Source organism: Pan troglodytes, chromosome 7, assembly GCF_028858775.2.
Source record: "Pan troglodytes isolate AG18354 chromosome 7, NHGRI_mPanTro3-v2.0_pri, whole genome shotgun sequence".
Classification (NCBI taxonomy): Eukaryota; Metazoa; Chordata; class Mammalia; order Primates; family Hominidae; genus Pan; species Pan troglodytes.
In genome coordinates, this window is record NC_072405.2 from 75,142,557 (window position 1) to 75,169,778 (window position 27,222).

Sequence of the window (27,222 nt, forward strand, 5' to 3'; positions counted from 1 at the left end):
GATATATATATACACATGATATATATGATATATACACATGATATATATGATATTATATACACATGATATATATGATATCTCATATATACACATGATATATATGATATATGGAACAGTATATAACCTGTGACCTCTATATGTAGCATAATAGGATTTATAAGATAATAAATATATAGGATAAATGTATTAGGATATATAGGGTAATACAAATATATATAGGGTAATACAAATATATACATATGCTATATATACATATATCATATATACAAATATATATGATATATATACATACACAAATATATATGATATATATATACACATACATATATACATATGATATACATACATATATAATAAATATGATATATGGGACAGTATATAATCTGTAACCTGTATATGTAGCATAATAGGGTTTATATAATATATTAGGATATATAGGGTAATACAAATATAACTTTCTATAATTTGCTCCTTGAACATGGGGCACTGCCTGTTGCCATGTCTCTGTGAGCACCTAAGGGTCATACGCGGAGGTACCAAACACAGGACCCTTGAGAAATGTCAGCCTTGTCATGTAATGGCATGAGGGGAAAACACTGGAGAAACAGTCCTTTTGTTTAAAATAGAAACTTCTAAGAGAGCCAAGTTAGCACATGACAAATTACTGAATATCCCGTTCTCCTGGAGGGGAGAAAAAAAAAAAAAAGCCCCTTCATTTCTGAAATGAGAAAGGGAATTGCTGGTACCAAAATTCACGTTTCCTTTTTGGTGGAAATTCTCCAGCCAAGCTTGGCGCTAACAGAGTAGGCGATTTCACTTCGTCGTCACCTCACAAAAGGCTTCCAAATTCACTGCGGCAGACACCGCAAAATAAAAATGTTAAATACATCCTAGCTGGGAGGGGATTGAAGCCTCCAGGCTCAATCAAAGGTTTGCAATAATAGGATTCATTTAAAAAAAAAAAAAAAAAAAAAAGGACAGATGGGTTTAGAAAATGTTGCAGTGAAGACTGGAACGAGATGAGCTCATAGCACCAGCCTGTCTTTTGTGGACCCGCACAATGATCCCTGAGCCAGACTGGATTAGGATGCCTCGCGACTAGGGGTCCAGAGACAGAGGCCTCCAGTTCCCAGGCACTTCGGGAAGAGGAGGCTGAAATGATGCATCAGATTTACAGCTGCAGTGACGAGAACATAGAAGTTTTCACCACCGTGATTCCTTCCAAGGGTGAGTGAAATTGCCCTTGACTGTTTCCTTAACGTGGCATCTTAGGCAGGAGGGGAAGGACAGTCACGTGCTGCCTTACTACAGTTTATCCTCAGGTCTCTGGGGTCTGGTGGACTCTCGGTTTTGATGGTATTTGATTTTTTGGAGGGGGGAAAGAGGCACAAGGATAAACATCAATCACTGAGAAACAATCCATCAGAGGGAAGGGGAGAGCAGCTAAATACTCCCTGTCTCATTTAATTCAGTACCAACAGTCCAGTACACCAATGGAAGCGACAGCAAGCTATTGCTATCTTATGTCTTATGTTGTTTTCACCAACAAAATCCCAGGGTAGCTAGAGACTTTCATTTTTTCCAGTGAGCAAGTGGGTTCTGAAATGAGAACAGCTGGCTTAAAAGTATGATTTCTAACTGTGCCATGCAAAGTGCGGAGAAATACTTCCGGTGGCTGCTTGAAGTCCAGTGAAGCCGTCAGAGAGCGCCCTGACCCTGGGCTGGCTTGTCCACAGAACCCAGGGCCACCTTGCAAACTTAACCTGGAACTAATGCTGCCAGAGAATGCGACACGAGAATCTTGACTTTATAAGCTCTTGTGGTCCTCAGTGAACGGTGTTAAGGGCTTTGTGTTAGGGTTCTGATGACTCCAAGTGTCTGGTTCCTGAGGAGTTCCCTCAGCCTCTCCTAAGCATGGCCCCCTCTCCTGCCGCCTCTGTTCTCTGCCTGCGCTCCTGTCTTGCCCCCTCCCATCCACCTCCATGACTCAGGCTTAGCCCCTGGTCTCATTGTCAGCCTTGAATGAAGTAGGCTGGGTGTTTGCTGGTGTTGTGAGTCCACATTCAAACAATTCCTTTCTTCCCCTGTGTCAGCCGCTGACAGGGCCATTGCACAGTGGGGCAGGGAGAGATTCCGTTTGGCCACAAAGAGACAGCCTGCAGGACATAAATTAAGCTTTAGACATTTACTGCCAGATCCAGAGAGAGGGAAAAGAGCTGGGAGTCTGCTGCCCACGTGCAGGAGTTGGAATTCCCTCTGGAAACTCTGAAAGTCCAAGTTGACCCTCGGAATCAGCAGTTTCGCTTTTGGGTGGAACTCCTCTTACCCCTGGATGTTCACGGTGGCATTGATTCTAAGAGGGCACTACTGAAAATAACCTGAGTGTCCATGAAGAGGGGAATGGTTAAAATGTGGTGCTGTCATGCTGTGGAATACTATACAATGTCAACAGGAATTAACTAGATGTATGCGTGTGAACATAGGTAGATCTAAGCATAATGCTGAGTGCCAAACAAACAGGCTGAAAAATTATATATGTAAGATAGCATTTCTGTAAATTTGAAAATATAAACCAATACTATATATTGTTTATGGATATGTATCTAGAGAAAAATACAAAAACATAGACCAGAAAGATACAGATAAAATTAGTGATCTCAGTAGTCTTGGGAAGGTAGGGAAGGAGAATTAGGGAAGGGTAGAAAGAGAACCAAAACATCGCCTCTGATTTTGTATTTCTTGTATATGAGAAGAAAACAAAGTAGAAGGAAATATGAAAATGTTACATGTGTTTATTTTCTATCATTTAGTTCCATTTACAAACTTTTTAAAGGAAGAAAAAGTCAAAATGAAGTGGTTAAGAGACTGCTGCCACTTCTGCACTGTGTGACCTTGGGCAAGCTACTTAACCTCTCTGGGCCTGAGTTTCCACTGCTGTAAATGGGAGAAACAACTTATCTTCCAGGATCATATGGGGAATAAATGAGTAAATATATAAAGCATGTAGAATAGTAGCTGGCATGTAGTAAGCACCATTAAATACATCACTTACAAAGTGATTTCCAATTTTATTTTGTATTTAGAATAATCAACATGATCAGTCAAAGATAAATATTTAATCTTATCTTTTTTTCCTTCCCATTTTCATTCATGGCCACTTCCTTGTGGTACAAGAGTAGCTACCTTGTGAAGTTGCTGTAAAACCTTTTCCCAACCAAGTAACATGTTTAATGGTTAATTTCTTTAAGATTTTTTATAATTGTGGTAAAATATGCATAACAAAATGTACCATTTTAAAAACTATTTTAAGTGTACAGGTCAGTGGCATTAAGTCTATTCACACTGTTGTGCAACCATCACCCCCATCCATCCTAGCACTTCTTCATTATCCCAAACTAAAACTCTGAATCCCTTGAACACTAACTCATTCCCCCACTCTTCCAGCCACCAGTAACCACCATTCTACTTTCTGTCCTACAAATTTGGTTTTTTGTCCTTTTGTTTGTTTGTTTTTCTGTCTCTATGAATTTGACTACTCTAGGAACCCCATATTAAGAGGAATTGTAGACTATGTGACCTTTTGTGTCCGGCTTATTTCACTTAATACCATGTTGTCAAGGTTCATCCATGTGTGGCATGTATCAGAATTCCATTCCTTTTCAAGGCTGAGCAATATTCCGTCACATACAGACACCATATTTTGTTTATTCATTCATCTGTTGGTGGACATTTGGGTTGTTCCCAAACTTCAGCTCTTGTGAGTAATGCAGCTATGAACTTTGTACTCAAGCCAAGTAACATCTTCAATCGCAACAACCCTGTCTCTTTTTCCCATCCCCTCCTCTATGCCCCTGCCTCGCCACAGATTCAAACCTTCTCAGTGTTATTACTGTAGCTACGTCAGCCTCGCTGGTGTTGTCTAAAACCATTTCTTTCTCTCTGTCTTTGCAGTATCCAGTCCAGCCAGAAGAAGAGCCAAAAGCTCTCAGCACCTCTTGACCAAGAATGTAAGGAAACTTTAGTTTTGATGTTCTTTGGTTGACTTTCATTTAGAAAGCAATGCCAGGCTTCTTCTTCACTCTCCCTCCCCAGCTCTCAGTGGCCAGGAGGGTTTCAGTGTTCCATGTGGTGGATGCTGCACTCTCCGTTCTCCACTTAACCAAAATAATTGACAAATGTCAACCAGACACCAAGTGACCCTGAACTGGACCACTTATTCTGCCATTTTCTCCAGGCACAGAGAGTAAGCCTTGTTTTATGCACACTTTTTTTTTTCTTGTTTAAACAGAGTTCACGATGTGGACATAGCATTCCTGATCTAGGTGTTTTCCTATTGTTGGCATTCATAATGTTCCATTTTTTTACTATTATTAATAGCACAGCAATGAATGTATTTATATAAAATACTATTTTTTTTTTGAGATGGAGTCTCTCTCTGTCGCCAGGCTGGAGTGCAATGGCACAATCTCTGCTCACTGCAACCTCCGCCTCCAGGGTTCAAGGGATTCCCCTGCCTCAGCCTCCCAAGTAGCTGGGACTACAGGCGCACGCCAGCACGCCTGGCTAATTTTTTGTATTTTAGTAGAGACGGGGTTTCACCATGTTGGCCAGGATGGTCTCGATCTCCTGACCTCATGATCCATCTGCCTTGGCCTTCCAAAGTGCTGGGATTACAGGCATGAGCCACTGCTCCTGGCCAAAATACTATTCTTTCGGATTAATTCCTCAGAGCATAGGCCTCAAAGTAGAAAAAACAGGTAAAAGGATAAGAACGATTTCAACCATCCATCTACTCCTTCATCAAATATTTGCATTCCTACTGTGTGTGACAAACATTGTGCTAGATGTAGAGAATTGTGATTTGCTCAAACTAGTTCTTTTTACAGTTTTGTCACATACTGTCAGGAATTCTGAACAATTTGGGGGCTTCCAGTAATGCTTGTCCATTTACCACCAACATCACCAGCATTGGCTTTCCTCTTTTTGTATTATGTTTTGCTGCTTTAACATGCATATGCATTACTCTAAAATTAGTTTACATGTCTTTAGAGCCTAATAATGCTGTGCAATTCCCATTTTATATATAAATTTCTTTACATAAAACTGGCAATACATCTTTGCACTTCTTTAAAGTTGAAACTGAGTAGTCTCCTCTTGATTGTACTGGAGTTTCTATTTCTATGACAATTTTTCATAGGATAGCATTTCAATTTTTGAAGTATCTCAATTTTCAAAAGCCTATTCTCCATTAAGAATTTTTCCAACTGGGCACTGTGGCTTACACCTATAATCCCAGCACTTTGGGAGGTTGAAGCAGGAGGTTAGCTAGAGCCCAAGAATTCGAGGCCAGCCTGGGCAACATGAGAACCCGACTCTACAAAAAAGTCAAAAAATTAGCCAGGCGGCCAGGCACAGTGGCTCACGCCTGTAATCCTAGCACTTTGGGAGGCTGAGGCGAGCGGATCACCCGAGGTCAGGAGTTCAAGATCAGCCTGGCCAACATGGAGAAACCCCATCTCTACTAAAAATACAAAAATTAGTTGGGCATGGTGGCGCATGCCTGTAATCCCAGCTACTCAGGAGGCTGAGGCAGGAGAATCGCTTGAACCTGAGAGGCAGAGGTTGCAGTGAGCCAAGATTATGCCACTGCATTCCAGCCTGGGCAACAGAGCAAGACTCCGTCTCAAAAAAAAAAAAAAAAAATTAGCCAGGCATAGAGCTATGCTCCTGTTGTCCTAGCTACTTGGGAGGCTGAAGTGGAAGGATCATGTGAGCCAGGGAGTTCGAGGCTACAGTGAGCCATGGTCATGCTACTGTACTCCAGCCTGGGCAAACAGTGAGACCCTGCCTCAAATAAAAAAATAATAATAATGTCCTTTGAATGAGATGGAGTTTTACTAGTTGTTGTTTCTATATAACTTGTACATATACTATACATGTAAATGTATACATGTATATAAATGTATTACCTTTTTATTTCCAAAAGCAGTATATGCTATATAAAATTTTATACAATACAGTAGTCCCCCCCTTATCTGCAGGAAATATGTTCCAAAACCTCCAGCAGATGCCTGAAACCACGGATAGTACTGAACCCTGTATCACTATGTCCTTTAAATCTTTTGTGTGTGTGTGTGTGTCCTTTAAATCTAATAACCAAGATGGCTACTAAGTGACTAACAGGTGGGGGTTGTCCACAGAATGGAGACCCTGGACAAAGGGATGATTCATGCCCCAGGAGGGGCCATGCGGATTGGTGTGAGATTTCATCACACTGCTCAGAATGGTGCAAAATTTAAAACCTATGAAATATTTCTGGAATTTTCCATTTAATATTTTCAGACTCTACTTGACCAAGGGTAACTGAAACCATAGATGAAAGGGACTACTGTATACTATCAGCAAATCCTGAGAAGCTGCAGAAGACAGGGGTTAGGTATGTAGACTTCAGAGTCAAATGGCCTGGGTTTAAATCCCAGTTCTATCCATTTCTAGCTATGTGACCTTGAGCAAGTTGTTTAGCTATTGTGGAACTCAACTTCCTTAGCATTAAATGAGGATAATAAGAGAACATTTCTCAAGGACCATGGGAAGGAGCAAATGATTTTTTTTCTTCTGCAACAAAAGCCATATTTATTGTTTTATTTTTTTCTCTTTTTTTTTGGCAAATGATTTAATGCATATAAAATATTTAGTCCAGAGCCTGACACATATAAGCATTCAATAAGTATTGGGTTGGTTTTTTTTTTTTGGTTTGTTTTTTTTTTGGCGGGGGGGGGGGTACAGGGTCTCACTCTGTCACCCAGACTGGAGTGCAGTGGCGTGGTCTCAGCTCACCACAGTCTCGACCCCCAGGGCTCAAGTGATCCTCCCTTCTTAGCCTCCCAAGTATCTGGGACTACAGTCATGAGCCACCACACCCAGGTAATTTTTGTACTTTTAGTAGAGACAGGGTTTCACTATGTCACCCAGGTTAGTCTCAAACTCTTGGACTCAAGTGATCCACCTGCCTCTGCCTCCTCCCAAAGTGCTGGAATTTGCAGGTGTGAGCCACTGTGCCCAGCCAGTTTTGTTTTTTTGTTTTTTGTTTGTTTTTTTGTTTGTTTGAGACACAGTCTCACTCTGTCGCCCAGGCTGGAGTGCAGTGGCACCATGTCAGCTCACTGCAACCTCCGTCTCCTGGGTTCAAGCAATTCTTCTGCCTCAGCCTCCCGAGTAGCTGGGATTACAGGCACCCACCGCCATGCCCAGCTATTTTTTAAAATATTTTTATTAGAGACGGAGTTTCACCATGTTGGCCAGGCTGGTCTCGAACTCCTGACTTCAGGTGATCCACCCACCTCGGCCTCCCAAAGTGCTGGGATTACAGGTGTGAGCCACTGCGCCTGGCCCAGGTTTTTTTGTTTTTTTTTGTTTGTTTGTTTTTAAGTGAAAAATTTCCATATATTAACCTATATTATGCCTTATTGTCTGATAATGTACTGCTTTGCAATTTGCTTTTTTCTCTTAATAAATCTTGAATATCTTTCTATGCCAATTCATCTGTATAGCTCTACCTTATTCTTCTTTTATATACACGAACATTTTTAAATCTTTATTTATTATTATTATTATTATTGATAGGGTTTTGTCATGTTGCCCAGGCTGGTGTTGAACTCTTGGGCTCAAGCAAACCTACTGTCTCAGCCTCCCAAAGTGCTGAGATTACAGGCCTGAGCCACTGTGCCTGGCCTACCTCATTCTTTATAGCGGCTGTATAATACAACATTGTATGAATGCTCTATAATTTTTTTTACCCAAACCAAACCTGAAGTTTTCTAGATTCATTTTTTTTTTTTTTTTTTTTTAATTATACTTTAAGTTTTAGGGTACATGTGCACATTGTGCAGGTTAGTTATATATGTATACATGTGCCATGCTGGTGCGCTGCACCCACTAACTCGTCATCTAGCATTAGGTATATCTCCCAATGCTATCCCTCCCCCCTCCCCCCTCCCCACCACAGTCCCCAGAGTATGATATTCCCCTTCCTGTGTCCATGTGATCTCATTGTTCAATTCCCACCTATGAGTGAGAATATGCGGTGTTTGGTTTTTTGTTCTTGCGATAGTTTACTGAGAATGATGGTTTCCAATTTCATCCATGTCCCTACAAAGGATATGAACTCATCATTTTTTATGGCTGCATAGTATTCCATGGTGTATATGTGCCACATTTTCTTAATCCAGTCTATCATTGTTGGACATTTGGGTTGGTTCCAAGTCTTTGCTATTGTGAATAATGCCGCAATAAACATACGTGTGCATGTGTCTTTATAGCAGCATGATTTATAGTCCTTTGGGTATATACCCAGTAATGGGATGGCTGGGTCTAATGGTATTTCTAGTTCTAGATCCCTGAGGAATCGCCACACTGACTTCCACAATGGTTGAACTAGTTTACAGTCCCACGAACAGTGTAAAAGTGTTCCTATTTCTCCACATCCTCTCCAGCACCTGTTGTTTCCTGACTTTTTAATGATTGCCATTTTAACTGGGGTGAGATGATATCTCATAGTGGTTTTGATTTGCATTTCTCTGATGGCCAGTGATAATGAGCATTTTTTCATGTGTTTTTTGGCTGCATAAATGTCTTCTTTTGAGAAGTGCCTGTTCATGTCCTTCGCCCACTTTTTGATGGGGTTGTTTGTTTTTTTCTTGTAAATTTGTTTGAGTTCACTGTAGATTCTGGATATTAGCCCTTTGTCAGATGAGTGGGTTGCGAAAATTTTCTCCCATGTTGTAGGTTGCCTATTCACTCTGATGGTAGTTTCTTTTGCTGTGCAGAAGCTCTTTAGTTTAATTAGATCCCATTTGTCAATTTTGTCTTTTGTTGCCATTGCTTTTGGTGTTTTGGACATGAAGTCCTTGCCCACGCCTATGTCCTGAATGGTAATGCCTAGGTTTTCTTCTAGGGTTTTTATGGTTTTAGGTCTAACGTTTAAATCTTTAATCCATCTTGAATTGATTTTTGTATAAGGTGTAAGGAAGGGATCCAGTTTCAGCTTTCTACATATGGCTAGCCAGTTTTCCCAGCACCATTTATTAAATAGGGAATCCTTTCCCCATTGCTTGTTTTTCTCAGGTTTGTCAAAGATCAGATAGTTGTAGGTAAGCAGCGTTATTTCTGAGGGCTCTGTTCTGTTCCATTGATCTATATTTCTGTTTTGGTACCAGTACCATGCTGTTTTGGTTACTGTAGCCTTGTAGTATAGTTTGAAGTCAGGTAGTGTGATGCCTCCAGCTTTGTTCTTTTGGCTTAGGATTGACTTGGCGATGCGGGCTCTCTTTTGGTTCCATATGAACTTTGAAGTAGTTTTTTCCAATTCTGTGAAGAAAGTCATTGGTAGCTTGATGGGGATGGCATTGAATCTGTAAATTACCTTGGGCAGTATGGCCATTTTCACGATATTGATTCTTCCTACCCATGAGCAAGGAATGTTCTTCCATTTGTTTGTATCCTCTTTTATTTCCTTGAGCAGTGGTTTGTAGTTCTCCTTGAAGAGGTGCTTCACATCCCTTGTAAGTTGGATTCCTAGGTATTTTATTCTCTTTGAAGCAATTGTGAATGGGAGTTCACTCATGATTTGGCTCTCTGTTTGTCTGTTGTTGGTGTATAAGAATGCTTGTGATTTTTGTACATTGATTTTGTATCCTGAGACTTTGCTGAAGTTGCTTATCAGCTTAAGGAGATTTTGGGCTGAGACGATGGGGTTTTCTAGATAAACAATCATGTCGTCTGCAAACAGGGACAATTTGACTTCCTCTTTTCCTAATTGAATACCCTTTATTTCCTTCTCCTGCCTGATTGCCCTGGCCAGAACTTCCAACACTATGTTGAATAGGAGTGGTGAGAGAGGGCATCCCTGTCTTGTGCCAGTTTTCAAAGGGAATGCTTCCAGTTTTTGCCCATTCAGTATGATATTGGCTGTGGGTTTGTCATAGATAGCTCTTATTATTTTGAAATATGTCCCATCAATACCTAATTTATTGAGAGTTTTTAGCATGAAGGGTTGTTGAATTTTGTCAAAGGCTTTTTCTGCATCTATTGAGATAATCATGTGGTTGTTGTCTTTGGCTCTGTTTATATGCTGGATTACATTTATTGATTTGCGTATGTTGAACCAGCCTTGCATCCCAGGGATGAAGCCCACTTGATCATGGTGGATAAGCTTTTTGATGTGCTGCTGGATTCGGTTTGCCAGTATTTTATTGAGGATTTTTGCATCAATGTTCATCAAGGATATTGGTCTAAAATTCTCTTTTTTGGTTGTGTCTCTGCCAGGCTTTGGTATCAGAATGATGCTGGCCTCATAAAATGAGTTAGGGAGGATTCCCTCTTTTTCTATTGATTGGAATAGTTTCAGAAGGAATGGTACCAGTTCCTCCTTGTACCTCTGGTAGAATTCGGCTGTGAATCCATCTGGTCCTGGACTCTTTTTGGTTGGTAAACTATTGATTATTGCCACAATTTCAGCTCCTGTTATTGGTCTATTCAGAGATTCAACTTCTTCCTGGTTTAGTCTTGGGAGAGTGTATGTGTCGAGGAATGTATCCATTTCTTCTAGATTTTCTAGTTTATTTGCGTAGAGGTGTTTGTAGTATTCTCTGATGGTAGTTTGTATTTCTGTGGGATCGGTGGTGATATCCCCTTTATCATTTTTTATTGCGTCTATTTGATTCTTCTCTCTTTTTTTCTTTATTAGTCTTGCTAGCGGTCTATCAATTTTGTTGATCCTTTCAAAAAACCAGCTCCTGGATTCATTAATTTTTTGAAGGGTTTTTTGTGTCTCTATTTCCTTCAGTTCTGCTCTGATTTTAGTTATTTCTTGCCTTCTGCTAGCTTTTGAATGTGTTTGCTCTTGCTTTTCTAGTTCTTTTAATTGTGATGTTAGGGTGTCAATTTTGGATCTTTCCTGCTTTCTCTTGTGGGCATTTAGTGCTATAAATTTCCCTCTGCACACTGCTTTGAATGCGTCCCAGAGATTCTGGTATGTTGTGTCTTAGATTCATTATTTAACCAAATTATCGATAAATAGGGTTCCCCACTTTTTCTATTAAACAATGCCACAACAAATTCTTGAACATATTTTTATGTTCTGAAATGATTCCAAGGATAAATTCATAGATATGAAAATCCTAGGCCAAAGGAGATACACGTTGAAACAATTTTATAGCCACTGACAAATTCCTAGCAATTACATTTTAAAATACCTTTTCCAGAACAGCTGAGCCTATACTGTGTGGCATCATTGTTGTTAGTCTTTGACAATCAGATAGGTAAACATATCCTGTTTAATTTTATTTCTATAATTATTGATGTGATTCTTCATCTTTTCATAGATGTATTGATCATTTCAACATTTTTTTCCCCTACGGTTTCTTACTCATGACTTTTGCCTATATTTCTCTCAGTTATATGCCTTTTTCTTATTTTAGATTTAGGGGGTATGTGTGCAGGTTTTTTAGATGAGTATATTGCATGATGCTGAGGTTTGGGCTTCTAATGATAGCATCGCCCAAGTAGTGAACATCATACCCAATAGGTAGTGTTTCCACCCTTTCCCTCTTCCCTTCCTCCTCCTTTTCGGAGTCCCCAGTGACTATTAGTCCCATCTTTGTGTCTGCCTGTACCCAATATTTAGCTCCCACTTATAAGTGAGAGCATGTAGTATACAGTTTTCAGTTTCTGTTCTGTGTTAATTTGCTTAGGATAATATCCTCCAGCTGCATTGCATCCATGTTGATGCAAAGGACATGATTTTTTTTTTTTTTTTTGAAACAGAGTCTCACTTCATTGCCCAGGCTGGAGTGCCATGGCGTGATCTCAGCTCACTGCAACCTCCGCCTCCTAGGTTCAAGCGATTCTCCTGCCTCAGCCTCCGAGTAGCTGGGACTACAGGTGCCCGCCATCAGGCCCGGCTAATTTTTTTTGTATTTTTAGTAGAGACGGGGTTTCACCATGTTGGTCAGGCTGGTCCCAAACTCCTGACCTCAAATGATCCGCCCGCCTCTACCTCCCAAAGTGCTGGTATTACAGGTGTGAGCCACCACACCCAGCCAATTTTGTTCTTTTTTATGGCCGTGTAGTAAAAATACAGAATACTTCGTGAATTTGCGTGTTACCCTTGCACAGTGGCCATGCTAATCTTCTCTGTATCATTTCAATTTTAGTGTATGTGTTGCTGAGGCAAGCACTGTATGCCTTTTTCGAGAACCTTTTGTATGTTAAGAAAGAGAAGGGTTTTTAATGGATGGAAAATTTGATTGTAGGGCAACTGATTCTGATCCTTCTCATGGTCCCTGAAAACTCAATCCCAGAGTCCAGAAGGAAAATGCTCCCAACTTTCAAGGAGCAATGGGTGAGGTGTTCTCAAAAATGGAAAGAGAAGGGGTTGTCTGTGGGTAATTTGGAGTTTAAGAAAGTTTCACCACAGATCTTTCAGTCTTTTGGTCAAGAAGTTTGGCTCTTGTCTTCCCATATTCAGTCTTCCTCCAGGTGGACAGCACAGGAGTGCTCTCTGGCTTTTTGCACTTTCCTCTGAATTTCTAATTTCCCCTAACAGTTTAGCTTAGCCCAGCCTCTGCTTGTAAAACTCAGCCCCAGCCACACAGACCATTCAAATTAGAAGAGAGGCAAGGTCTCTTAGTCCACCTCCTACTTTTGCAGATGGTAAAAGTGAGTCCCAAAAAGGAAAGAATTGTCTCTGGTCTCTTGTGTCCCCAACCAACTGACCCTTGGCTTCCCTTTGAGTCTTTGTCTTCTCCAACTTGGTGATCTAAAAGCAATTGTGATTGATTATCTTGGTGAGGAAAATAATTCTTATTTTGCAACTGTACCATATTTACAACTTCCTATGTCCTCAAATTTGTATTTCTATCTCTTCTTATCCCTTAGACTACCATGTGAATGGATGTCAGCTTCCTTCTTCTCAAATACCTCTTTCCTCCCTGAGCAATCCTTAATGTCAGCTTTCCTTCCTCTCTGACTCCTCTTGAATTGTATTTCTTCCAAATTCAAGGCAAAGCCTCACACTGTTCCTTCTCTAGACGGCCTCTCCAGTCTTTAATTTTTTTAATTCTTAGACAATTTTATGGACATTTTGACCATCCTGATGCCCACTATCATAGGAGTAACTCAAGGGGATAAACTTACACAAAGGTGTGGGTCAGTTAAGCCTTCTGGCATGGAGCCACGACAATGAAGATTCGTGGCCCCTTCAGAATAAGCAGGCGGTCAGCCATTAGAAAAGATGGATAAATGAGATTGCAAAGGTCACATTCTTCTCAGATTTCAAGCTTGTAAGGAGGAATATATGTGGGGTTCTCCTGATTTTTTGAAATGCACAGAGCGCCGTGCACAGTGGCTCGCACCTGTAATCCTAGCACTTTGGGAGGCCGAGGCAGGTGGATTGCCTGAGGTCAGAGTTTGAGATCAGCCTGACCAACATAGTGAAACCCCATCTCTACTAAAAATACAAAAATTAGCCAGGCGTGGTGGCAGGCGCCTGTAGTCCCAGCTACTTGAGAGGCTGAGGCAGGAGAATTGCCTGAACCCAGGAGGCAGAGGTTGTGGTGAGCCAAGATCATGCCACACTGCACTCCAGCCTGGGCGACAGAGTGAGACTCCATCTCAAAATAAACAAAAAAAGAAAAAGAAAAAGAAAAGAAATGCACAGAGCAACCAATTGCACTTGCACTTGTAAATTCCTATCTGGATGTAGGCTGTTCTTCTTCCTTTTTTTTTTTAAGACGGGGTCTCACTCTGTCCCCCATGCTGGAGTGCAGTGGCATGATCAAAGCTCACTACAGCCCCCACCTCCTGGGCTCAGGTGATCCTCCCATTTCAGCCTCCCAAGTAGGTGGGACTACAGGCATGTGGCACCACACCCAGCTAGTTTTTGTATTTTTTTGTAGAGACAGGGTTTTGCCATGTTGCCCAGGCTGGTCTTGAACTCCTGGGTTCAATGATCCACCACCTCATCCTCCCAAAGTGCTGGGATTACAGGCATAAGCCACTGCGCCCAGCCTGAATGTAGGCACTTCTATATTCAGGTTTACCAAGAGCACCCACTTAGGAGGCATGAAACCATGGTTCTCATCCTGGCTCTGTCCCTTACAGTTCTGTGGTCTTGAGTAAGACACATGGCCTCTCTTGGCCTCAGTTTCCCTATGTATAAAATTAGGCTAGAATTGGGCTAGAACATTTCTGTGAATCCCCTCAGCCCCAAAGCATTGTGATTCTCTATTATCTCCGTCTTCTTGACTGTCTTTCTAACTGTCTATCAGCGATCTAGGTGACAAATAAGGAGAAGTGTGAATCAATGACGTCAGCAGATGGGATCCTGAGGCTTGTGTGTTAGCCCGTGTCTTCTGCTTTTCCTATCTTGACCTCTCTATGACCAGCAAGGAAGTATTACTTTATTGTGGTAATGCTTGTTACTCTAATACATTCCCCAACTTCAGCTGGCAGTTTGCTGACCTAAGAAAGGAAAATTCCAGCATTCAACCCTTATCTCTCCTCCTCCCTGCTCATTAACATCCCATACCACCATCCTAATTCTCTAATCTTGCTCCTATACTCAGGATGCTAAAGAGCCTCTACTCAGACCAGTGTGTTCTAAGACCATCAGCAGCAAGCCCAGACTGTGTCCTATAGACCAGAAAATAAACCAGGCTGTCAGGAGCCTCTCAGGAGGCCACATCCCATCCATTCAGCTGTCTGTTCCCTGGGACGGGCCTAACACACTGAGCTGCAACCATCTCAGAGCCTCCATTATTGTGGAAAATGAGAACCAAGTATCAGGCCCAGCTAAGAAACAGGAAGGCTCAGAGCTGGGCTCTTCTCCTCTTTCATTTCCTGCTACTGGCATCCTTTGGTGGGCTGGAGAAGAGGAGGCACTGTCCCCAGTCGCGACCTGGGAAATAACTGGCCTCCTTGCCACCCCCAGGAAACCTCCTACATCCATCTGGCTGCTGGGCTGAGCAGCTAATGCCACTCCACTCTCTCCCTCCCCATTCTCCCTCCCCACTGTGCAGAGAAGAGATGGGGAGGTGGTGGTTCTTGTTCCTGAAAGGGAACATTTGTCTCCCTTTCAGAGAAGGAAATATTGGAAGGCAGCGGCAGTCTTCCTGTGGACTCCAGGCTTCACATCCTGCCTTACTTCCTCCTTCTACAAAGTGGGTCTGAAAACTCCACAGCAGCCCTCACTCCTCCTCTCCGAGAGCGATGCTGAGAGAATGAAAATAAAATCAGGAACAGCTGTGATGAAAGGGCTGCCCACCACCGCCCCCCCACCCCCAGAATGAATGACCCAGTGTCCTGCCTATGTATAAACATGCAGGATCGAAGCCCAAACTACCAAGATTCCCCTTCACGACTCTCCATAGTAAGATAAAATGGCTACTATTTGTCTCAAGTTTTTACACTTAAATTATCTCAATGATTTAAGTATTTTTATTACAATTTTTTCCAAAAAATACCATTTTTAAGGCCCATTTTGGTGGACTCTAACAGAGTAATTTCCCAGTATAACTACTCAGCAGGTGGTGATGACTGAAAACATTTTAGCATTGGGACCTTTGTTCCGGCTTATCAAGATTTCCGTGCACAGAACCACACACAGTGGAAATTCATCTCCCAGCCCCACCCTGACCCAGGCACTCTACACTGGGAAGTGGGGACGCGGGTAGGAGAGCACCCCGTGCCCCCTGCTCCATTTTGCCAGCAGCTTCTTTATTTTTAAAAATCTGAGACTAAGTTGGGCCTGAGCCCTCTCCCTAGGTCTTCGCTCTGCTAGAGCATCCAAAAAGTTGTCCTCTGCATGAACAAGGGCGTTGTCCACTCAGCTACAAAGACTGTAAGACCTCGATCTCCAGAACTGTCCTGTTTCATTGCCTGTCCTGTTGTCAAAACACGTCAGGCGACCGGGCAGCTGGCCTGCCCGTATCTCTGGCCTGATGGCCCAGGCTCCTGACCCTGTGAAGGGCCTGCTGTTGAGGAACACCCCTGCCCGCTCCAGAACCCTCATTTGCTTGCCCCATGGCACCATTTGGCAGTCTGAAGTCAAATAAAACAGTCACTTCTGGCCGGTTTCCTGCCCAGATTTTGTCGCTGTTCCTAGAATTCACTGGAATCAGGAAGGATCCAGAAACTCCCTCGACGCGAGCTCCATCTGCAAAGCTCCTGCCCTGGGGTTCCATGGGTCCCTAGGCCCGAGCAGAGGAGTGGGCTAACCGCGTTTCCCCCGCCCGGCAGGTGGTGATCGAGTCGGACCTGTACACGCACCAGCCCCTGGAGCTGCTGCCCCACCGCGGAGACCGCAGGGACCCTGGCGACCGCCGCAGGTTTGGGCGGCTCCAGACCGCGCGGCCGCCCACAGCCCACCCGGCCAAAGCCTCTGCCAGACCCGGTACGTGAGTCCCGGCCCCAGCTCCCCGCACCTCCCTGGGCGCAGAGACCCACTCAGAGCCACCACAAGCCCAGGTCAGGGCAGCGTTGGCGGTGGCTGCGGCCTCAATCGCGCCAGGTGACCAAGCACCTGTGCTTTCCCAAGTAAATGCTGTTTCCACCACAAAAGCACCTGCTCTCAGGCCTCACCTTAGCCTCACACAGCATCTTCCACCTATAAAACAGTCACTCCTAGGTGTGCGTAATGAGCAAAGATGCTCTTATCTAATCTTTTTTTTCTTTTCTTTCATTGAGACAGGGTCTCACTGTGTTACCTAGGCTGGAGTGCAGTGGCAGCAATCACGGCTCACTGCCCTGGGCTCAAGCCATCCTCCCGCCTTAGCCTCCCTGGGACTATAGGTGCACAGCCACCATGGCCAACCAATTTTTTTTTATCTTTAAAAGACGGGGTCTTGCTGTGTTGCCCAGGCTGGTCTCGAACTTCTGAACACAAGTGATCCACTGGCTGAGGCCTCCCAAAGTGCTGGGATTACAGGCATGACCCACTGAGATGGGCTCTTATCTGCTGTCTTGCTCCACAAGAGGCCCTACTGTATTCTAGAGAGAGTGTAAATCAGAATGCTGTGGGGGAGAGAAAATCATGACCCATGAAGCAAAGGAGGATCACATGATTTATTTAACAGAGAGAGACTGTGTGTGTGTGTGTGTGTGTGTGTGTGTGTGTGTGTGTGTGTGTGTGTAAAATTGTACAGGCTCTTCATAAACTGCCATCATAAAATCTTACCATTCTAAATTTGAATAACCTAAACAACAATCTATAACAAGAATGTAGAAGTAAGTTTGTCTTGAAAACTGGAAACATTATAGTTTTACCTTGGATGCTATTTTTTTTTAATGGCTTCCACCCCAAGCAGATAACCAGGAATCTGCCTCCAGCCCACCCAAGTCTATGGTGGTATTGTGCCTTTAATTGCTGGTTTAGGTTATTTCTATTATGCCCACAACCTAAAGTTATTCATATTTTAACTCCAAAAATACACAATAGAAAGTCCAGGGTGTCCTTCTGAAAGCCTTCGGGCGTTGGCAACTTTGCATATTATAAGGACTGAAATAAGACTCTACTGCGTATAGTCCCTTCCTCCATCCATCTTTGAGTTTTCCATTTGTAGATGCTAGACCAGGCCACCAAGATTTCTTTGATTGCTAAGAACCTAATCCTGCTCCTCTGATCCTTTGCGTAAGAACTCATACATCAAGCTATATTCTCTATTAAGTGGTTACATACACGTATATGTATGCAGAGTTTGAAAGCATTAGGAAAACCACAATCTGCCTTGCAAATTAAGACGAGATAGATTTTTCTCTGTGTCTATATATAGGTGGGTGGGTGGGTGGGTGGGTGCATGTGTGTGTGGAAAGAAGAGACAGAATATTTATCTTTTCTATAAAATCATAAAGTGAATTTAGAGCCATGCTTCTCAAATTTTAATATGCAAAAGAATCACCTAGGAATCTTATTTTTATGCAGATTCAAATTTAGTAGGACTGGGTAGGCCCCAAGATTTTATGTTTCTAACAAGCTTCCAGATGCTGCTGCTCTGGGCACAACATATTGAGCAGCAAGGATTTAGAGAGGATCTAATGTGGTGGTTCTCAAAGTGGAGTCCCAGGAGCAGCAGCAGCAGTCTCTGGAAAATTGTTGGAAATGCAAATTTTATTGAATTAGAAACTCCAGGTTTAGGGAACATTAATCTGTATTTTAACAACCCTCTCCCCACCATCCCGCACTGCCTCCGCCCCACGTGATTCTAATGCACCCTGAACGTAGAGAGCCTCTGATTTACTGTAACTGCCCCTCTGCCAATTTCCAGAAGAAACCGAAACCATAGAAACTGTTTGACCTACCCAAGGTCGCATTGCTTGTGAGCAACAGAGCCAAGATTGAATCTCAGGTCTTTTGATTCCCTAGCTAGTGCCTCTTCCCCACAGGGAATGTCTTTCCAACTGTCTAGTTTTAAGGATCACTTTCATTCCTTTCTAAGTAGTTTGTGGAAGCTTGGGCTGCCTGAGTCAGTCTTTTATTCTGAAAGACAAGAGCAATAAGTTATGATATGGAGAGAATCTGCCCAGCACGTGACAGTCAGCTCATGCAGGAAATATGCCAGCGAGGTTTCAAAAAAAGAGAGAGAGAGAGACTGAGCTGGGGATTGGTTCAATTCCTTCACCTCCTCCAATCTGATAGATTCCAGAGTGGGTGGGAGGGAGGGAATGTTTCTGAGTCAAAGCCAGACCATCCTCCTGTCAAGAAAGGTGCCTGTTTCCAGGGAGCTCAGATTTTGGAACTGCTTTTTTCCTGGGCCATAGAAGGCACCTGGACGCAGTAGCCGTCTCACCTGGGAGAAAGATGCCCTGGGGAATCTTGGGAATTGTAGGAACTCTAAATGCAGAGACCTGACTGAGAAACTCTCAGGTGCCTGGAAATGGGGCAGTCCCCAGTCCTGGGCCTGGGAGAAGTGGCTGCCTCCAGGACTTCTTCAGAGATGTCCTCAGGCACCTCAGAACCAACTTGTTCAAGCCTTTCCTCTTTTCTCAGTGGGGGCCATTATCCACCGTCCCAGCAAGTCCCCGGGATGTTTCCCCTAATGCCTCCTTGTCCTCCCCACACCTTCGACATGAAACACTGATGGCATCCACTCCTAGGTATTTCTCTCCTAGCCCTCTTGGTACCTACCTTGAGCCACCCTGGCTCCCACTCCCTTCATCTCAGCTGTGTAGAGAACATCGTCAGTGAAGGGCCCAGCCTCCAGCCCCTCCCACCAGGCTACCAGAGAGGTCCACTTGGAGCAGAAATCTGCCCCTGTGCTCCCTCAGCTTTAAGTGCTGTGTCCGTTCCTGGCCCCTGCCCTCCAGACCACACTGACCTCTCCAAGGCTACCTCCTATGACACCCCTGTCCCCACCGTTCTATCACGTAGAACAGCCCTGAGCTGGGGGTAGTTCTGTGACAGCTCCATGATATCCTGCTTCCCAGCACTTTCCCTGACACTGTTCTCTCAGCAGATTGCCTTCCCTGTGTCTCTCCACCTGGCAAACTCCACCTTCTCCTAGCCGGGGTAGAGGGTTACTCAGTCAAGCCTCCTTAACCCTGCAAGACCACCCAAAGTCAGTTCGCTACTCCCTAAATCACCCTTACCTGGCTTCATCATAACTGTTATGTATCTCTAAAGCCTCGTTTCCTTGACTAGAAAGTGCAGACTATTCCAAACCAGCCTGGGCAACATGGCGAAACCCTATCTCCACAAACAAAAATTAGCCAGGCGTGGTGGTGTGCACCTGTGGTCCCAGCTACTCTGAAAGCTGAGGTAGGAGAATTGATTGAGCTCAGGAGGTCAAGGCTGCAGTGAGCCAGAGATTACGCATGCCACTGCACTCCAGCCTGAATGACAGAGTGAGACCCCATCTCAAAAGAAAAGAAAGATTGTGGTGAGGATTAAATGAGATAATACTTTTACGGTTTATGCTCAGCACAGTGCCTGGCGTACAGACAAAAATGTGAGCTGCTATTATTATTAGTTACGCCAGGGCTCCATTCATTATAGTTTAATCTTGGTAGTCTTGTAATACTTGATTTTATTTGCATTGAGGTGTTTTCTTGTGGAAGGGGAGTTATTTCTAGATGCTGTAGTACAATCAGATGGGGCTTGTCCTGGGACATCTGCCCCCAGAGAGACCTGTGCTGAAAGCCAGCTTTCCCCTACGTTTTATCAGCTACCTCAGCTCAACACTTGAATCCTTAGAAGCTTCAGAGTAAAAAGTACCCAGAATTAGGTTGGGGCATCAGGAATAAAGGCATTAGAAAGAAAGTTCTCTAAGGTTCTCCACCCATACATCTCGTAAAGCCAGTGTCCCAGGATTCTGATCTGATACACTCCAGTCCTTCCATGTTATGGGGCTGCACTTCCTTCCCAGCACAGGCATGACTTCTCTGCTCATTTTTAGAGAGGTCTCCACAGCACCGTGTTAAATAACTGATCCCAGCTATAAAGACTTAATTCCAAGAACCTGTTTAACCTCTTGTGATCTGAGGCCTTGGGAAGGAAGGAAGAGCTGAAGGCACATTCTGAGCACCTACTGCATGCAGACACAGTGCTAAATGATCCACATGTGTGATCTTATTTTTAAATAGACTTTATTTTTAGAGCAGTTTTAGGTATACAGCAAAATTGAGCTGAAGGTACAGAGGTTTCCCATATATCTCCTGCCCCCACACACAAGCACAGCCTCCCCCCATCAACATCCCCTACCAGAGGGATATGTTTGTGATAGTCAATGAAACTACATAGACACACTGATCTTATTTAGGCCTTAGTTCCAGCTCCCCTAGAAGAGTGACAGTTGCCTTGTGGCCTGACCCTCCTGCCTGGTTTTGCTGCTTGGTACAAAGGCCTTTAGAAATTCCCTGGCGTGGTTGATTGGCTAACAAGGTAATTGATGCAGGGCCAGTGGGAGGCAGAACACAGAGTACCACTGAGTAATATCTCCTCTGTTCAACATTGCAGTGGGGATTTCTGAACCCAAAACATCAAATCTGTGTGGGAATCGAGCATATGGAAAATCTCTGGTAAGTAAAATAAGCCTGCTTAGTTGTATCTGTTGTGCATTAAACTTCTGGTCATGTCTGATTCTCCTGTGCCATGAAGAGAGACTCAGTGTTCTTTGTTCCAGGCCTGAGGATTATTAGAAAAGCATAACTGGCAGTTCTTTGCTCCCAAAAGCTCTCGGTTGGCCCTAATTTGTACCCTTGTGGAATATCCCTGGCTGCTTCTCTCTTTCTTGTGAGAAATTCCGCTCTTAGGCAAACAAAAGAAGCTATTATCCAATAGACATCTTATACATGGTGAGGGGTGGGGGCAGGAGGGAGTGGTTTCTATCACAGGACCCCGCCAGGTGGAAATGCCTGACTAATTCCCAGGCACAGCCACAGGGGAAAAGAGAGGTGAGGTTCTCAAGCACTATGAAACACAAAACACCAGTGTCTTAGTTAGCACAGGCTGCTGTAAGAAAATACCATAGACTGGGTGGCTAAAACAACAATTTCTCACAGTTCTGGAGGCTGGGAAGTCCAAGATCAAGGTGCCAGCAGATTCAGTGACTGGCGACGGCTCTCTTTCTGGCTTGCAGATGACCACCTTCTCACTGTGGGTTCACATGGCCTTCCCTCTGTGCATGTGGGGAGAGGGAGATACCTGGCATCTCTTCCTTTTCTTATAAGGGCACTGATCTTATCATAGAGTCTCCACCATCGTGACCTCATCTAAACCTAATCACCTCCCAAAGGCCCTGCTCCCAATACCATACATCCAGGACTAGGGTTTCAACACCTTGTAGGGGGCTCCGGAACAAGCATTACCCACTCAGACTGGTCTGAGTCAGGCCGAAATGACCAAGCTTTTATGTTCCCTTCTCACTCCATCAAGGCATGTGGGCTGTCCCAGGAAGGGTGTGAGCTTGACAAGGTGGCCCTCTACAGCCAAGCCCACCTGAAGGACCTAAGAGCTTTCTGCTACCCACCCTGCTGTCCTCCCTCCCACAGCTGGGCAGCTGTCCTTCCTTGAAGGGGATGGGGTGGCACATTTTCAGGCCTATCAGTACATCTCCCTCATCTCTGGGCAGGAATGTCGGGTTCCCTCTCGGTTAGCAGAGTCAGCAGTGGCTGGAGGTGAGGTCAGCTCAGGCATCCTAGACTCTTTGAGTATCCGCTGTCAAGATCCATAGGTGGTGCAATGTGAGAACCGGAAGAGACCCAAGTTATTGTGCCAGGCCCTCATCGTCACAAACAAATTGGACAGAGATATGGGTGCTTCGCTCCTGGTCTGGGCAGGAGACCTAATCCAGGGAATCTCATTTAGGTCATCACTATTCTAGGAAAACCACACACAGGGCTGTTTCCCCTTCCCCAACCTGGTACTTAGGGGAAACCAGGAGGTCTGGGCAGTTGATGTCAAGGGAAGATTATCAGGCTATGACAGCTCCAACAGCTGCCCTCACCTGAGCCAGAGAAAAAGCAAGGTCAAGAGGAGGCAGGTAGCTTATGATCTTTGACTGCCTGGCCCCAGCCCTTAAGCTGGCCTCAGACAGTGCCCTTGGCAGACAGGCAGTGACAGCAGGAGTCCAGAGGAAGCTGGGAGGGGATAGGGTGGTGATGGGGATGTAGTTACAAAGGGGGGGAATAAGAATGAAGAGGAAGAGGCCAGGCACAGTGGCTCACAGCTGTAATCCCAGCACTTTGGGAGGCAGAGGCAGGTGGTCACCTGAGGTCAAGAGTTTGAGACCAGCCTGGCCAACATGGCGAAACCCCATCTCTACTAAAAATACAAAAATTAGCCGGGCGTGGTGAGCCATGCCTGTGATCCCAGCTACTCGGGAGGCTGAGGCAAGAGAATCACTTGAACACAGGAGGCAGAGTTTGCAGTGAGCCAAAATCTGCCACTGCACTCCAGCCTGGGCAACAAGAGCGAAACTCAGTTTCAAAAAAAAAAAAGAATGAAGAGGAAGAGGAGGCAGCACAACAGACCCTTCCTCAGGCCTGGAGACAGTGGGGCTAGGGTCTCACAGCTTATCAGAAATCTGTGACCCCAGCATGGGAGAGCAATCCAGGGCCCACACAGCTAAATCCAAGTCAGTGCGAAGTGTGCTGGGTGAGATTGGCCTAAGGAAAGGGGAAAAGAGTGGGAACAAGTCCTTTCACCCAGAGATAAGGGGGTGCAAGAGTTCACCGGCCCATGGCATAATGGGAAGGAAGCGTTTGGACGGACCACAAGGTGGCACAGCAGCTCTGCCCACAGTCGGCCAGCTTGGGGTGGGAGGAGGGGTGAAGAAGGTGCCCTTGACCGGGAATTTCCAGCAATTTTAGGAATGTGGTGACTTGAAGCCTTGGATAGGGCTTAGGGGGAAGAACACAGCACAGAGTGTGTCTATTGTCTAAGCGGCCTCTGGACTTAGCCCTGTTTAGGCCATTGGTTAATTTTCAGTTAACTCTCCATGTTCCTGAGTACTTGTCACTCCTTTGGGAGGGCTGAGGAGGGCTGCCAAGGGGTCCAGTCCCAGACCCTGTTACCCACATAGACACTCAGTGCTGTGGGGACCTGAGGACAGAGAAAGATCAACTTGGGCCACCAGCCTCAGGGAAGGCTTCCTAGAGGAAACAGCCTTGAAGGGGAGACAGATGAGGCCTCAAGTCAGAGGGTGAAGGAGGAGATGTTGCTGTGCCAGCATCAGAGAAGGGAGCACCCGCTTCTGGGAGTGGAGCTACTGACACACACGGGACCAATGGGAGGCCGAGCTGCATAGATAGAGGGCGTCCTGTGCTGAGGAGCCTGGAGGAGCAGCTGCAGAGTCAATCTGCCCTGCAAGGTGGGTGGGCGGGGTTGGAGTACCTTATGCTTCTACAGTCCAAGGAGGGGCATGAGGAATGTGGTGGATCTGGTCGGAAGCAAGGATGTCCGAGGTCACTGTCCCTTGAAGGCTGCAGCGGAGGAAATGGAGAGGCTGGGCTGGCCCTACCCTACGTAGCCTAATCAAAGCAAGAGTCTGCAGGATTTAGTAACAAACTGGACACCAGTGATGATGGAGGTGTGAGGGTGGCAGTGGCCATATAAGACTGAGCTGCGCGGTCTCCAGTTTCTCGTTTCTCTCTCCTGAGTTTCTCTAGGTCAGTGGCTCAAAGTGGAGTCCCAGGGCTAGCAGCACCAGCACACCTGGGGAATTGTTAGCAATGCAGATTCTCAGGCCCACAGCAGACCCGCGGACTCAGAAGCTGGGGTGGGGCCTGGCACTGTTTATCAAGCCCTCCAGGGCAGTCCCACACCTGCTGAATGATGAGAACTATGCCCAGGTGGTGGTGGTTCCATTCAGTCACCCCCACTTGCAGACAGCCTCAGTCAGAGCCAGAGTGGGAAGGCAGATGCATCCTCACACTCCCTCCCGCTTCCTCATGACAGATACCGCCAGTGCCCCGGATCTCAGTGAAAACTTCGGCCTCTGCCTCATTGGAGGCGACAGCCATGGGCACAGAGAAGGGAGCTGTTCTGATGAGAGGGTAAGTGCTGCGTCTCTGGCCCCACCGCCTGTGGCCTCCCACTGTCCTGATCCTTCCTTCCCCAGAAGAGCACCAGGCCGCCTGGTTGACAGACCCTCGAGAGGCCAACACAAACCCATGCCAGCTGCAAATTATCTTTTAATGAGGCCAATAATCCTGGGTCTCTGCAGCACCTCATCAACTGTTTCCCTAGGATTAAGCAGGAGGGTTTTTCATGGTTTCCACTTCATTAACGCCACTCTTTAGGCTTGGAGAAGTCATTTGGGAGGTTTTTTGGTTAATTAGATGAATGTAATCACGAGCCATATTCAGAACCTCCCATAGGCATGCAGGTGTCAGAAATATCTCTTGAGTAAGTTCAAGATCCCCTGCCCACCGGTTAAGAAGTGTGTCAAGTACAAAGGTTTCAAACCACACTTGAAACTGCAGTGTGACTGCTCGCTTTCATCCAGAACCGGCAGCTAGGGAGGCAGGAGCGGATAACCCCCGACACCCCTCAGTGACACTGCCTTCTGCCTTGTACCAAGACAGTGAGTCTTCAACTCGATTCAGCACATACCTGTATGCCCCGGACTACATCCTCCACACCGCAGGCAGCAGAAAAGGCGTTTCAGGGTGGCGAAGGGTTGGGTTATTTTCTCAGATCTGCTTTCTAGCCTGGAACTGCCACCAACCCACCATGACTTCAGGCAAGTTATTCAGCCTTCCTGTCCCCATCTGTTCAAAAACAAAAAGGTAAAACAGGAATCACAGGGGGTACCCATCTTAGGGGGTTGTGGTGAGAATTCATTTTTTTGTTTTTGTTTTGTTTTGTTTTGAGAGGGGGTCTCACTCTGTCACCAGGCTGGAGTGCAGTGGCGCAATTTTGGCTCACTGCAACCTCTTCCTCCGGGGTTCAAACAATTATCCAGCCTCCCAAGTAGCTGGAGCTATAGGCGCCCGCCACCACGCCCAGCCAATTTTTGTATTTTTAGTAGAGATGGGTTTTTGCCATGTTGGACAGGCTGGTCTCAAACTCCTGACCTCAAGTGATCCGCCTGCCTTGACCTCCCAAAGTGCTGGGATTACAGGCATGAGCCTCCACACCTGGCCTGAGAATTGAAAGAGATAATATGTGGAGAGCTTAGCACAAGCTGTTGTCAACGTGTTTCAGGAGACTTACCTAGTAGTTGGGAAGCTATGCACTTGGGAACATGTTGGATGCAAGCAGGCGGGGCTCCAGACTACACTGTCAGCCTGAGCGCTGCACACTTTGAAAGCACTGGGAGGTCAGAGCAAGAACAGGCTAGTGGGGAGCACTTCTGAATGACAGAAGATTGGCTAGAAAGAATTATAAAAACCAAGTCATGTGTTACTCAATGTATGGGGACTTAATTGAAGAAAACAAACAAAAAAAATTTTCTTTGATTCTATTATATCCAATAAATATCCAAAAAGATTGGATCATATTTATTTTACCTTGATGAGGTACAATTTTTAAGTGGCAATAGCTGTTGCTGGCTGCCGGTGTAAACCAGCAAAAACTTCACTGTGCCGTGACAGAGGCCAACCTTTCAGTCCACGTGGCTGCGTTGCAAAGGGTTCTAAATGGCTCCCTTCTCTCTAAACTCAGTCATTGTCATTTCAATTTGTTCCTGGACCCTAGTTACAGAAAAGAAAATTAAGCCCACCATTTCTTTCACCTAAGGGGAGCAGGGGTTAAGGCATGAACACATGTCGAGGCCCACAATGTGCCAGATGCTTCACTCTCTCATTTTCCTCCTCCAAAAAGCCCCATGAGTTAGATGAGATTATCCCCATTTTGCACATGAAGAAACTGAGGCTGGTAAAGGTTAAGTCATTTGCCTGAGGTCACACAGCAGATGGGAAGCAGGATTCCATCCCAGACCTCATGCTCTTTCAATAGCTACTGTTTGGGGACCTGTCCTTTCCAGCAAGTTTGTTCACATAGAGGCTGAAGGGGTAGGGATGCAGAGCCTTTGGCAAGACCAGACCCAGAGCAGGGGGACAGGAGCAGAACTTGAAATCCCATGAACCAGTGTGTTCAGGGTCACCTCCTCCATTCATGCCATGGGAAGCTTTGCCCAAGGGAAGACATTCCTGTGAGGGTCCCAACAGTGACCTGACAGCTATGTGGATCCCGGTCACGGAGGAGGAGCAGAGGAGAGAGAGCTCTGGCCACTCTTCTCGAGGGCAAAAATGAAGTTTGGCTTGTGAGCGGACCACCCTCCCCACCCACTCCTGGCTTTTCTTTAGATCCAGACATCTCAAGAAGATGACTGAAGAGTATCCAGCCCTTCCCCAAGGAGCGGAAGCCTCTCTACCACTGACGGGCAGTGCTTCCTGCGGCGTCCCCGGCATCCTCCGGAAAATGTGGACAAGGCACAAGAAGAAGTCTGAATATGTGGGAGCCACCAACAGCGCCTTTGAGGCCGACTAAAGGTGACCCTCTTCAAGTGCCGTGTGTTGGCCAAGGTTCCCCGGACAAGAGGAAAAACCTTCAGGATTGAAACTGAGCCACACGCACCTCTGCTAGTAGCTGGTCCAAACCCATTATCCTCCCTCACTCATTGATTACCCTGGGATAGGGCACAGGAAAGAAATGTCCCTCGAAGGCAATATAAAACTGCCCCTTCTTAGAATTGCTAAAGCGATTGGTCTGAAAGTGACTTTGGG

General features: G+C 45.2%; 1 protein-coding gene and 1 non-coding gene across 2 annotated transcripts; one reads left to right on the top strand and one right to left on the bottom strand.

Annotated features, from left to right (window-relative positions):
- Positions 1–1,055: 1,055 nt before the first annotated feature.
- On the top strand, positions 1,056–27,222 carry VXN (vexin). Its single transcript, NM_001251906.1, has 6 exons — positions 1,056–1,227; positions 3,952–4,007; positions 16,297–16,450; positions 21,008–21,069; positions 24,449–24,546; positions 26,803–27,222. Exons 1-6 carry the CDS (start codon positions 1,158–1,160, stop codon positions 26,984–26,986), a joined length of 624 nt encoding a protein of 207 aa, NP_001238835.1. The 5' UTR covers positions 1,056–1,157; the 3' UTR covers positions 26,987–27,222.
- LOC112204225 (U6 spliceosomal RNA) lies at positions 12,130–12,236 on the bottom strand. Its single transcript, XR_002937804.3, has one exon. It is a non-coding gene; the product is annotated as a U6 spliceosomal RNA (small nuclear RNA).